This window comes from Cygnus olor, chromosome 12 (assembly GCF_009769625.2).
Source record: "Cygnus olor isolate bCygOlo1 chromosome 12, bCygOlo1.pri.v2, whole genome shotgun sequence".
NCBI classification, from domain to species: domain Eukaryota; kingdom Metazoa; phylum Chordata; class Aves; order Anseriformes; family Anatidae; genus Cygnus; species Cygnus olor.
Window position 1 is genome coordinate 14,025,569 of NC_049180.1, and position 14,222 is coordinate 14,039,790.

General features: G+C 46.9%; 1 protein-coding gene across 3 annotated transcripts in view; it reads right to left on the bottom strand.

Moving 5' to 3' along the window:
- The window catches only part of NECAB2 (N-terminal EF-hand calcium binding protein 2), a 68,376-nt gene that overhangs the window by 20,337 nt on the left and 33,817 nt on the right, over positions 1–14,222 (bottom strand). For all 3 annotated transcript variants that reach the window (XM_040570780.1, XM_040570781.1, XM_040570779.1), the window contains exon 3: positions 6,072–6,180. In XM_040570780.1, coding sequence (XP_040426714.1) covers positions 6,072–6,180 — 109 coding nt within the window. The remainder of the gene's footprint in view (positions 1–6,071; positions 6,181–14,222) is intronic.

The window sequence follows — 14,222 nt, forward strand, 5'->3', positions numbered from 1 at the left end:
ATAATAAAACACAATTGTCCTGAATCTTTCAACTCTTTCTCTCTTGCACCCAGCTCACTGTCCACGCTGGAGGAAGGTTCTGCTTTACAGCAGCTCAGGATGGATTTGGCTGCCCTGTAATCCTGGGCTGCACCAGAGACCAGAAAAACTAATTGCTGTGAGCAAAGCCGAGTGATGTGCTAATTGCCAAAAGCAGATGCTAAGGCACTGAGAGCATGAGGTACAATGAAATCATCTTCCCTCTCCTGGTAGGCTTCGTGCACATCTTGGTCCCCACCAAAAAGGAGGGGAAGGACTCAAAGCTTCAGGGTGCAGGGTCAGTGATACACTGCTGGCAGGGAGCTAGCAGAGGAACAGCAAAACAAAAATCCCTCCTCTCTTCTGCCTGCTTTTTACCCGTAGCTTTATTTCTTGTATGTTCTCCTACTGCTTATCAGTGATCTGAAACCCCTCTCCCCTAACCCAGCCTCAGGACAGACAGCTTGCGCTGCCCACCCAGCAGCAGCTGGCGCCTTCACTGCTTGATCACGGTGCCCTGGGCACATTTACTCATTCAGAAAAAGCACACGGATATGTTTGTGAGGCTGGAACTTACACCAAAAAGCTACAATCTCTTTGAATGCTTCCGTGACTCAGACACAAGCAGCTGGTTGGAATTAGGTATCTCCGTCATTTGTGTTTTTAATGCAAGATCCAGGCGGTGTTCTGTTCCCTAGGAAAGAAAACGCCCGATGCAGAGCAGCCCTGCACAATATAAAAAATAAGAAGCCAAGACCCAGCTCCAGCTGGGAACCCATGGGCTATGACAATCCTCATGGTGCTGGCTCAGAGAAACCCTCCCCAGCCCTCACCCTTTGCAGCCACATTGCTCCCACTGCGCCCAGCTCCCCCCTGCCTCGGGGATCCCGCACAAAGGCTGACAGGGAAGTACCAGGGGACAGCACCTGGGAACACCTCCTCAGATGTTTGCTTACATGAGCTTCTGTAGTTTTTTTTCCAGCTTTGCCCTTCCTCCTGATGACCTTCCCAGGGAGGTTTTTTTTTTCTAAGAGTACTTTTTCTTTGCTGGAGCTTGGAGCCAATCTGAGATGTGTGCTCATGGAGCAATAAATGAAAAGATAACACCAGAGAGCCACGGCGACAGACCGAGATGCTTTGTAGCTCCACCAGCACTGCTGCTGAGCACCAGCTTTGGCACCAAATGTTTCTTTGCTTCAAGGAAAAGTGCAGCATCACTTAGCCTAAGCAAGATGCAGTCACAGAGAAGAACGACCTGGGGCTCAGAAAACATTTTCCACAACCCTCACGAAGTGTCCGTGCTCCTGAGAGCCAGAAATTAGAGCCAGACATATAATTTTCATGTAATCATTCAGTCCCTTTCAGAAGGGACTAGAACTGTCTCTTGAATAGGTTAATCAAAATCTCAGCTGATTACATGATCCATAGTTTGTTTCCCAGAGAGCTAATTGAGAACATTCAAAATTCAGAAATTACATTGATTCCAATGGGCACATCCATCTCCGTAATGTGGGCTTCGGCTCCCAGATGAAGCCACTGCCACACTGAATCAGGTTTGCAATGCAAACAGTCAAGATTAGGGAGGGAAGAAGAAAGAAAAAAACAGGAAAAAACACTCAATCATAATCATCATTGTTCCTTGACCAAGAAGTACTTTCTGTTCAGATTTGAGAGGACTGGAGAAAACCAGCAGCAGCAGAGCACTGCTGCTAACCCCTCCCCGCCCACAACAGACTCTATTGAGTGGACACCAGACCTGATGTAGGTTTTGGGAAGGCAAAGCATCTCAGGGAGCAAGGGAGGGGACTGTGGCATCCATAACAAAGTGGTAACAACAGACCCTTTCCACCAGAGGAAAATAATTCCTGGAGCAGAAGCAATGCCGGCTGCAGGATTATCAACTGGGGTTTGTCCAGGTCTGGGCCAGGGGTGTGTGCTGGAAGGATGCGTCAGGAACCTCACATTCTCATGAGGATTGCCCCTGTCGTGATGCCAAGCTCCCTTTCTGCCCTGGTTGTCCATCAGCTGAAGCACAAGCACAGCTTTACCTTGTGCACTCCAAGCTCCCTTGCAAGCTGTTCCCTGCTTAACACTCAGGAACACATTTTGGGCTCCTTTGCCTTCATCTCTGTCCCCACCAGGACACCATATTTCTCATACACATCCCAAAGCGGAAGTTTTCAGAGCTCAGGGAGCTGCCCAGCCAGCGCCTGGCACCCCTGCTCCTCAATGTCTTGCAGCAGAGGGCTGCGGTGACCTGCTACATGCACAAAGCTGTAACCAGAAAGTCACAGGTGCATGAGGCAGCCTACTCCTGCTCATTAGCACTAACACAACGTTATCAGCTCCTGCACAATTACCTGTGAGTGAGATACAGACTTGTCCCTCCTCGTTTGCTCTGCTTCACTCAGCCTGAAATGAGCTGTGGAGCAGCTGTCCCAGCTGGGGCTGACCAGATTTCAGGTAGCTTCAGCTCTCCAGGTTCCTCCTGGTACCCTGTGGTGGGTTTTGTGGGGGTCCTGCAGGTGTGGGGTCAGTTTATGGGGCAGAGGGTGCTGCAGGAGGAAGGCGCCTCCCCATTCCCCCAAATCATGCTGCTCTATATGCAATTGCATTTTCCCATCTGTTCCACACCTGGAATTTGGTACGTGTTGGAAAACCCAACCGGTTTGGGTTCTGCATCTGTCCCAACCCTCCAGGAAAACTGACAGTCTGGGGAAGCTGCTAAGGGCTTGTGAGAAGAGACACCGCATCTGTTAATTACACTGCATGCACGCTCCCATCTTCTCTAGTGCCTGCCACTGGAGAGAAGAGCTCATTTGGGGGATGTGGGGAATAAAGCAATTAAAAGAATAGCTATAAGCCTAGCGAGGAGATAATAAATGACAGTGCAGCAGAATGCTAATGCCATGTTCTGGCTCCTTGTGAATGGATGTGTACAGCTCATCAGAGAAGTCCTGCTCCAGAGAGCAGATCTCTTCCCAAAGGATTGCCCTCTGCAGTGATGAAAAATATATGAGATACAAAAGGAATTTTTAAAACCCCCTGCCAGGACGACTAAATGAGTTTGGTCAACAACCACGTCTGACCTCCCCCTCCTTTTGCAAGGGCTGGCGGGCAGCTCCGACGGGATGCGCAGCACTTCTCCTGCTGAGGGCATCTTGCTCAGGGCCAGGTCAATGAGAGGCGTGCGACGCAGCACGGACTCACTGTTGTCCTGGAGGCTGGGCCCTACAACCACCCTGCAGCTCAGGGAGCACCAAAAGGCCTAAATAACTGCAAATCTAACAGAGTTTCCCAGGTGAGAACTAATCCAATGTTTTCTAAAGCCCTATTCTGCCACTAAATCATATATATATACACATATGTATATATATTTAAATAAGTGTGCACAAGTTTACATATTATACACATAATTTGTGCAATTCTGGTAGCATTGATATCAGCAGTACCATGTCATTACCACCCCATTAATCTTCAGGCAGCTCCCCATAAAGCACTGCTGAAACCTGGAACAGCAGCCAACACCAGCGATGAAAAAGCACTGAGCAGCATCTTGCTTTTGTTAGCCATGGAGAGGAAAATGTCACTTGATCACCACTTCTCAGCAGCAGCAGGTTTTTGAATATAATGTTGCCAAAAGAAATTGAAATACGCAACACATTTTGCTGCTGGCAGAAATAACCGGCGAGGATGGGGACAGCAGGAGGGGACGAGCATCCACCAGCTTCCCCGCACAGAAAGGGGATGTCCTGGCTTTGGGGCAGGTGTGGGACTTTTCACCCTCTGCAAACACTGAGCACCAAGGGTGCAACAGCAATATGTCAGTACTCTGAGACAAGAAATCCCACTGGAGACACCAGTAAGGTGGCTTGGAGCTTGCAGACTTCCCATAACCCCATCTGCACAAAACCACAATCCTACTCCGTGCCCATCGTGCCACACCACAGACCTCCTGGAGAGGTTTCCTAGGTAGTCAAGAAGAAAGAAACCTCATTAAAGCCCCCCCCCCTTTTTTTTTTTGGGTGTCCCATCTCAGTTCAGCCTCCTCCTAACCACACCTTGCTGCCAACCATGTCTTTTGCCGGTGGGCTGTGGTTCCCCAAACAGGAGCCCACACTCCTCCACCTTGTGGCACGATGCCACCAGCTCCCTGCAGCAGAATGGGTGCTCCAGCATCATCGACCAACCTCATCCCTCCACCCAGCTGCCCAACTTCTCTCCTTTCCATCACCTTCCCAGCTAAAGCAAGTCAAGAAACCAATACAGACATTCATTTTGTCTATGCATATGTGAGGTGGTTCCCCTGCTCCTAAAAATACTCCAGAAAATCGAATCAACATTTTCTAATTTAGCTGGTAACAGCAATTACTAATAATCAGCAGGAACATAACTTTCTTCATTTTCTACTCTAGCTGTAATGTAATTTCAATAGCAAACTTTGCTTTGCACGCTAAGCAAATTCAATGGGCGATATAAGATAAACACGGATAAAATGGAAAATTAAAAAAAAGCTTTAAAAATACATTACACTGTCCTGTCAAATAGCTAATAATTTTAATTTAAATTGCCTTTGGGAAAGATAAATTTCATATTGTCCCTACATTTCAGTGCAAAATGGAAAAATATTAAAGAAAACCCATCTGGTATTTCAGGACAATGCTCCAAAGTATTTCAGAAGAGGGGCAGGTGAGCTCCTGGCTCCCAGGGTCTACGGAGAGACCATCCATACCCCACCTGCAGCTTGATAAATATCCCCACAAAGCACGAGGCAGCACATCTCATCTGCCTTTCAGCAGCTCCTGACTCCCCTGCTATTTTTTTTATTATCAATTTTAACCCCAAGGCACCCGGCCCCTCTCGCAGCAGCTTCCCACTGAAGGGGAAGCGTGGGAGGGGATGGAGCATTCCCAGTAGATCTTGGTAACGAAGCCACTTCAGTTCCTTTGATTAATTATTGGATGAATAGTAGGTACCAAGCTAGTATCTGACATTTCTGATCTCGGGATATATGGTGGCCACTACACATATTGGAAAGGTGGGATTTTACAGCTCCGAAGGCTTTATAATTAACCAGACTATTATTATTTTTTAAGCATTTGCTGCTCAACTCCTCATTTTAAATTGGATTCTCTTTTCATCTGCTTTTTTGGCTGGATTTTTTTCTCTCTGGAGGAATAGGAGTTACACTGAAATGTGACTCAATGCTGCCTTTCATTTCGATTTCCAACAACCTCAACCAGGCAGGCTTTTGAAAACTGAAGGAGAAAAAGCCCGGTGGGGCACATCCTTTGTGCCCCAGTGAGAGCATTCGGGTGCCACATTTAGCTTCACCTTTGTTGCACCAGGAAACTGAAGCATGCCTTGATGCCTCCTCTCCCATCGTTTTCCCCTGCTGCTGTTCCAGCAGGATGCAGACATTACGGTGCTGCTTCTGGCTCCGTCCCCTTGTACAGACAGAAGTACAGCCACATCGGTCTGCTGGGGCCAGAGCAGAGGCAAAACACCCACAGTAAGGACTGCAGGGCTTAGGCTTGCCTCCAGCAGCCACGTTTCCCCTTGGAGAGAAGGGGGCTCCTTTCTAGCAAGCTCTGGAGCAATGAGTGCTTGCCAGGAGACGTTTGGGGAGGGAGGCAAAGCAAGCATCACGAAGCACAAATCCTCCCCAGGTTGCTGTGTGTGAAATAGCTGGATAGGACAACACTCACAGATTCACACAGTTACCATTTATAGCACAGTGAAGCTTTTAGGTAGAGTGGAAAAGCTAAAGAGCTATTTAAATGCCCTCATAGGTAAAACTAAGCACCGCTTCAGACATCGTAAAGATCAGGTTGCACGAAAGAAAACAGCCTGAATAAAAACCGGAGAGAGAAAAAGACTCACAGCAGCCACCACAAGAAGACATAAACCCAGCAGAGGTGGGTTGGGTTTTTTTGCAAAGTTTGGCAAAAGGAGCTGCACGGCCATGTCTTAGGGGTCTCAGATCCCCAAGCAGTACTGCCACCACACCCGAGCACTGCGGCTCCCGGCTCTGCCAAATCGGAGGAACTTACTTGGTGTTGTCCGAGTCGATGGTGTGGAAGAGCTTCTCAAGTTCTTCCTCGTTGAGTGTCCCATCTGAAAAAAAGGCCTGGAACTCCTCCAGGGACAGCTTCCCATCATCTGCAAAGAGCAACACGGCTGGTGTTAGGGCAAAGCGGGGGCAGAGCAACCAGAAAACTAGGACTCAGGTTCCCAAGGTTCGGACCAAAACCCCAAGTGCTGCTGCAGGACCAGCCCTGCAAATGACGCGGGCTACACCGGTGGGATCTGGTGGCTTGCCCGGCCAAGCATCATTGCTCCTGGGTGCAGACACACTGGCCATTAGCAACTAATTGGGTTAATTATCCCAAAGCAAGCCTGAAGCCTGAAGAGGAAAAGCCTGCAAGCTTCATCACAAAAACTAATTACTTTGAAGAAATTAAGGAGCATTTTGTCTACCGTATGCTCAAGTGATGCAGGATGCTCGTTAAGGGACGTTGAACACACAAAATGTCTCAGGGCTGGAGCTAATGGCAGACCCCGCAGTATCTTTTGCCATCTCCATCTTCTCCACCACACGTCTCCCAGTGCTGGACAGAAATGCAAGGAAGCAGCCACGAAGCAACACGCGGCACATTTTGCTTCAGCTGCCAAGCTTTTAAATGCACAAGGACTGTGTCACCTCAATGTTGTGCATCTGCTTCGAAAGGGACATGAGGAGGCACAGAGCCCATCTGCCCAGCCATACGGGACACAGCTTGCAGGGTGCCTCTTGGCAAGTCTAGCAGCACGTGGAGGGATCACAAGGCAGAGGTTTAACCACATTCTCTTTGGCACAAAGAGACAAGCTCACAGCAATTCCACCAAAAACTAACTCCATTTAATTGTTAAATTGGGAGCCTCTCATTGTGTGCTGTGGACAGGCACATAAAGCCTTCAAAGCCACAGCTGGAGGAAGCTCCTGTGAAGAATTTCAGCCATAAAGCAACAGGCGAGAGGCAAAAGAAACTTGAAAGAAATTGTAATTTACATGAAGTTTCTTGTTCAAGGCACTGCCATTGTGCTGTGGCGGACAGCAGTGCCTTGGGTGGAAATATCTGCCCCAGCCCATTGCTGCTGAGAGCCTCGCCATCCACAGCCACACAAGTTTGCAGACTGGAAACACTGCCAACTTTGCAGCAGGAGAACATATTATTTATTATTTAATCAAATCAATTATAAACCCTGGTTGCTTCTCTTTCAGGAAATGATGCTAGAGGACAAAATTAGCCAACGTACCACATGCACATCAATATTTCTTCCCTGGACTAAATCAGTCTGCTGCTCCTAAAACATATCTGCATTGCCAAATGCTAACCCAGTTTCCCCTGCCTGACAGAGATGAAGTTAGAGCAGTGATGAATGGAGTCTCAGATATCTATTTAATTGGCAATTACAAAAGGAACACAGCAGGAGAACAAAATTGCAGACAACAATGGGTGAAAAGGTTATAATTTTCAGAGCAGCACAGTGGCTGTAGAGAGCGCCCAGCTGCCCATATTGTTTTCCTGTGTTACTTCCCCCAAACAGGAGCTCTTCTCTGCAGAAAGGCTGAGGAATAACAAAGCACCGTCCTCTAACACATCCTGTGGGATCAGGGCTCACGGCTGCAGCGAAGTCGTGCCCCACAGCATTGGGTGCTCAGGCACTGCAGGCTTCACTCCAACCCTGGGATGTTCATTGTCAAGAAAAGACTCAAAATTGCGAGTGCCAGGAGAAAAGTACTTTGTTTAATGATAGCAGGTGTATGAATGCAGAAAATTAAAGCATCTGGCAGGGGAAGATCGGTAAGCAAGTACCCATTGCTTGAACCATCCCAGATGGAGCAGGCAGTGGTACTTGCATGGTAACCCAATGGTGATGCTCTTTTTGCTCTTATTTAGGCAGTGTCCTGGCCAGGATCAAGGGGGGATTTTTTCTGACCCTGGCTGGCAAAGAATACATCTGCAAGCAGGCAGTTCAAAAGGATGACAGCATTTGTCGCATTAGGTCTGAACACTTCTGTATCTCTGATGCACTTTTCCTGCAAACCTGAAGTCAGTGCTTGCTCACCTCAAGGTTGTCCTTCCACATGGAGGAATTAATTTCCTAGGGAAGTCAGTTAAATCAACTTACTGGGAAAGAGAAACTGGAAAAACAAGTGAATATTTTCAGTAAAGTACTTTAAGCTGAGTTTACAGCTCACTCTCCTCTGAAAGACACAGCAAAAGGTGTTTAGAGGATTAAGGGAAAAGCTTTTTCCTTTACCTAGTTTTCACCTTATAGCTTGCCTCTGTCACTTTACTCTTGCTTAATTTCTTTACTTATTCTGTTATTCTGTGATTCTATGCTTCATCTGGCTGCAAAAACAGATCTATGAGGAGGAAACACACAACAGCACAGACCTCCACTAGCACCAAATGGCAATATTCTGGTGACACATTATAAGAAACTCGGCACAAATTCATGTGCAGAAGGCTTGCAGGTGCACCTGGTGTAGGAATAGTCCTGTAGCATTTAAGAGCACAGAGTAATAAAGTATGAGTGAAGGATCTAGCTGAAGGAGGAGATGACAATTAATTTTATTTATTTGAGACTTCACAGAACTAGTTGGTTCCTGGCTGCAATTTGAATAGTGAGAGGTGCAATTTTTACTGGCTAGCAGTGCTCAGGACTTTTGTTCCCCACTAGATAACACCATAAAGCAGCAGTCAGCTTAAAGCTGATCACTGTTTAATACAAGCCTGACTACTTGCCTGCAAACTCATGAAGTAAAAGCGTGGCAGAGTAACGAGATAATCCTGGGGCTTCGTATCTATGATTGTACAACAGCCTGAAAGCGGCATGCTGCTGGAGCCCCGCAGGCAGGGCAGGCTTCAGGGAACTCGAGCGATAAGAGGAAGCAGACCAGGCCGGGATGTGGAAGTTAAAATTAAAATGATAGAAAAATCCTGGGTGGCGAAGAGGAGAGGATTGTCCACAGCATTACAGACACACAAGTTCTGTGGCCAGTGTGTGTCCTGATAAGAGCAGATGGAGATGCTGTGCGCCAGGAACAGCCTTATCAGCAAAGTCATAGAAAAGCAAGATTTTCCTGAAGTGTCTGCACCCACCAAGGGATGGATAAAACTTCCAGAAGCCTGCTTTTTGCTGACAGCTGCTGGGTGTGAGAGACACAAACTCTCCCAATGAAGTGCCTTATCGAGCAGCATCGCTGATCCCAGCTTAGCCTCACCCACAGCCCACCCTCCAAGGAGCTCCCTTGGAGACATTTCAGTCTTGAGTACCTGCTCCTGCTTTGGATAAGAAGGATAATAGGAAAAAAAAATGAGATTCTGTACAAAATCTCATTAAATAAAGCTTCCAGCTGTTTTAAGACCTTAGAGAAGCCACTGAAACTTTTTCATCTGGAGCAGCCTGTTAAAGGCAGGCAACTTATGCTCACCTACTCACCACCCCTTTAAATTCGATGGCTTTAAAGGGTTAAACCCAGTACTTTAAGTGAACACCTAAGCTGGCAGCCAAGACAAATGTCACCGAGTGAAACTGCCTGCACAGTCACCGATGGGCTGAAAAAGGAGATAATCAGGCTGCTGCTATCCCGCAATCATTCCTTCCTGAGAGCATCATCCTCATCTCAGTCCAGCTTTTCAAAATAATTCAATCACAGGCAAAAACCAAAGAGAATTTCCTGCCAAACAGAGCTGTCAAAGTTAAAGCTCACCAAGGAGGGGAGGATGTGATGGAGAACATCGGTCAGCCCCGACTGGGATTTTATTATTGCTCCATTCGCCACTGTAACAATCCGATGAGTCTGGAGGAGGCTTTGATGCCTCCTAACTCCTGCAATCAGGCTCTTCCCACCTGCTAATGCAGGGGGGGGACATCAAGACAGGGCCCTAAATCACCCAAAGTATAGGAAATCTGATATATCTGAAGGCTGAGTATTTGGAAATTTACTCAGAGATACAAACAGCTTAAAGCATCTACAAAATAAAGTCATTGTCCTGAGTCTGTTTGCTAAGCCCATTTTGAATTACCTCGGGTTGGGGCTGCTCATATATTACCTGGGTACATTAGGGGTATATTTTGTTACTTACTGTCATTACTGTCTGAGCTCTGAAATACTTTTAGCCCTGCCTAGTGTCCAAGCACCGACAGAGATATGGGTGAGCAAATCGGATTATTGTGGCCTATGAATAAAAATAACTGGATTTTTATTTGACTCTGGAGTGTGTGTGCAGATACAGGGGCCAGGGAGAACATGGTCTGGCTTCAGCTGCGGACTCTTGGTCCGTGTGAGGTCAGCAGGAGCGGCTTTACTCATGTAGATGAAGCTGGGTATGGACCTGAGCTTACAGACTGGGCTGTTATGAAAAACGACCTCCAAATCTGCCATGGATGAGAAAGATGTAGATAGGACACTAAATGTGGGACCCCAAATGATGCCTTTCCACAGAGTTTTTGCACTAGAAAACCTGCCTCAAGAGCCAGACGCCCTCCAGGTTCAGGCAGTTGGGCCTGATTTGAGATGTCCCCATTGGGGACATCCCAGCAAGCCCACAGGCCACATCCCCAGCATCACCCAACAGTACTGAATGACTCCAAAATCGCCTTTTTTTCATGGAAGTTAACTAACACCCAGCCCAGATGTCTTGGCAAGGGGTGGTGTGGTGCCAAGCGATCCGCCCCAAGGACCTGCAGACAAAAAGCATTTCCATCACGGCTGAGTCTGTCTGAAGCACTCATTGCATTTCCTAATGCCAGCTGTGGTTGCTGTTGGACTGACAGGTTAATGCCATACAAAATCTCTCAAATTTGGGATTTTTATCTTCCTACATCACATCTTCCCTTCCTACACTCATATCAGGCAATATAGAGATGTAAGTTGCACATAGCACATGAAAGGACATCCCCTAAATAGTCAGCCCGTACCCTCCCAGGTCATTTATCCCAACAGCAAAGATCAGCTCTTCTTCAGTAATTCAAGGTATTTCTCTCCGTATCAAAACACAGAGTTCATAAAAAAAAAAATCAAAACCCACATTCAAAATATATATATATATATATATATATATAATCATAACCCACATTCAATCAGTTTTACTTTTTCTTTCTGCCCTGCAGCCGACGATGCAGTTTTGTGCTGAGACTGGAAGAGGTGCATATACAAATTTTGTGCAAGATTTAACCCTTTCATTTTCCATTAAAAACGGAGAAAAGAGTGACCGTCACTTCAAATTGACTGCAGCAATCAGCAGAAAAGATTGAGCCACGACTTAAAGCCCAATTCTTATCCAGGATGACGAGTAATGCTGCACACACCCAACAGCCCATGTCTGGCCATTGTCCCTTTGGGACTTGGCCTGGGGAAAAAAGAGGATTGCTGCTGTAGTCAGAAACCTGCACCTTGTCCTCACCAGAAATAGTCCGGCATCCAGCAATGTCCATTAGCATGCCAGAATTGCACCAAGCTGCTCAGCTTTTGTCTTCAAATCAAGCCTTTTGTCATCCTAGAATTAGAAGTAATTCTGAAATTATTTTTAATAGCGGCTATACATAGATATCAAATGTAGGCTGGTAGGCAGGGAGACTTTTAGGAGGGATTCAGCACATTTTCTCCCACTGCCTTTTATGAAGGTTTTACTTCTTTCAGTTTTCCAGATAATCCTCGTCCTGCTGTAATGAGCTGATTTAAATGTTTTTGTTGTTGTTGTTGTTGTTGTTGTTTTGTTTGTTTTGTTTTTCTGCTCTCCCCCAGTACATTGGCTTTGGGTCTCACATCAAGGCTCTTTCTGAACGTCTTCCCCAGAAATTCCCACTCCTTCATAAATTCAATGTTGGGATCAGACTTTGCCAGGGTACAAATAGCCTGGCCAGGCTCGATGCAACTGCTGCTTACCTGAGCCCATGAGAAATGCTACCCAAGCATTTAGAAGAGGATGCAGACAAAGATGCCAGTAGTCTACAAAGCTGCCTTACTCTACCATTTTCCTATAGAGAAACAAGAGGTAACCTATTTCAGTTTCCTTCACAGTTATTCGAATGCTTTTCTTTCAATTTGAAAAAAGGAAATTAATGTCAATATTTGCCCCACACGTTGGGTGGCACGAGAAAAAGACGGCGGCAGCCCCTCCATGTGCTGCTGCTCTGTAATAATTTGGGAAAACCGTGGGTGAGCTGGCCCCCAGGGCAGCTACTGCAGACACAGCTTAGCTCCAGACACACCACTGCCTCTTTCTCTGAGTTATTTTTCATCTTATTTGTCCTCAGCCTGTCTCCTTTATATTGGGTGCTATTAGAAGGCTGAGTGACTTTGGACAAGCACAGCTTTTCATCACCTCTGATTTTATTAGTTGTCCATTCAAGCCGTTTCCCCCATGAGATACACAAGCACGAGCCACCGTGGCAAAGCAGCAGGTTTCTGTGCAGGGCTTTCAGCATTCCATCCCTCTCCCAAAGGCTTAGATTCTCCACATATTCCAAAATCTGCCTCATTTTTTCCACCCCTACCCAGCCCCAAATTTCTCTGTTGCCCCACACTCTGTTGCTCCTGCTGCACCTCAAACAGGACTGCTCTGCAAACCGTGCAAAATATACTAAAAATAAACAGTGGGAGAACAACTAATATTTGGATAAGTATATTAAAATGTTAAGTAACTAGTTTTTTACCTATTCAACAAATGGTTCATTTTTATGCCTTAGCAAATCAGGGTGTTGTAAGGAATTCTCTGCGAGGCTAAGTATTGCTTTGTATTTGTGAAGGAGGTGGTCTGGGAATCACAGGGACACTTTTAAAACTGGTCCTGAGCTCAAGGCAGAGGAGTGGGTTTATCTGGTGGGCTTTTTGGCCATTCCCCCCAGTACGTATCAAAACCTGCAGGTGCTTTCAGGCTGTCGCAGGTCCCTGGTGTAGGATGGCTGGAGGAAGGTACCCGTGATGGTGCCAGAGACCTCCAGCAGACGTGGTGTGCTGCCAACTTATTTCTGCTCAGGTCCTCAAAAAACTCTCTGCCTTCACCTCGTGGGCACATGTTGGACGTGATGGTTTGGGGAACAGGGAAGGATGAGGAGCCCTCCAGCTCTACATGTGGAGTCCAGCTGAACATCTATCTGCTCCTTGCTCTCCTGAAAGAGCAGCATAACAGGCTGGAGAGGGAGCACAGGGCACCACACTCACCATTTACCAACACCATTTCCCTGCAGTTTTCTCAGCTGCACGAGGGAGAAGAACCACCCCAGACGTGTCACCCAGCCCAGAGCAGAGGCCAACACCTCTGATCCCAGCACCTCTATATCCTTTTAAATCCAGATTTCTCGGAAAGCTCAGCACGGACACCATGCGGGCCCCCAGTGCCTCACCCTGCTCCTCATTAACTGGCTGCTCTCACGCGCTTTGTCTTCTCAAACATGTAGATGAAATGCTGGAGCTGTTGGCTGTTGACAAATTAGCAGCAAATTACTGAGGATTAGAGAGCTACAAACTCATCACTTCCCGTGGCCCCATGAAACAATATCCAGATTGCATTGGCAGCATCACCAGTTCTCTATCCAGCTAACAAGCGGTGCAGAGATGAAGACAGTGAATTAAACTAAGCCAAAAAGCAGGTATCTCGTTTGCATTCTCAGAAGGCAGAAGTTACCCTCCTGCGTTACAATTTGCGGCAAATAGGACATCCAGCTCCTTGTGCCAGTGCTGGCAAGAAGGAATTGCTCGAATAGCAAATTGCAACTTGCATAATTAATAACTTGCTTCCACCTCTTAACCCCTCAAGCACAAAGTCCAGCTGCAAGCCTCCAAATGAACACTTCATCTCTTGAAAGTCAATGGTCCCAAAATTCCCATTAAAATGGTTCCAGGCTCTAACCCAAACTACTGCTCCTGTTTGATGGTCCCTCTCCCAGAGACTCCTGTCTCAATGGTTGGGTCTTCTCCAGAAGCATCTTTGGGGGAGTTTTCTTTGCTCTAGGACTCAGCAGAGCTCCCTCCCATGGTCCCATAAGTTTCCAGGGAACTCGCTCTTAATTTTATGCTCCTGCTTAATAAAGCTTCTGCCCCTCGTTTATTTTCACAGGAAAATGTCAGCCCTATGCTCAGTGTCTCCTGCAATTCATCCAGGGCAGGGTGGGTGTCTCAGCCCTGACAGAGGTATTTAATGTCTCTG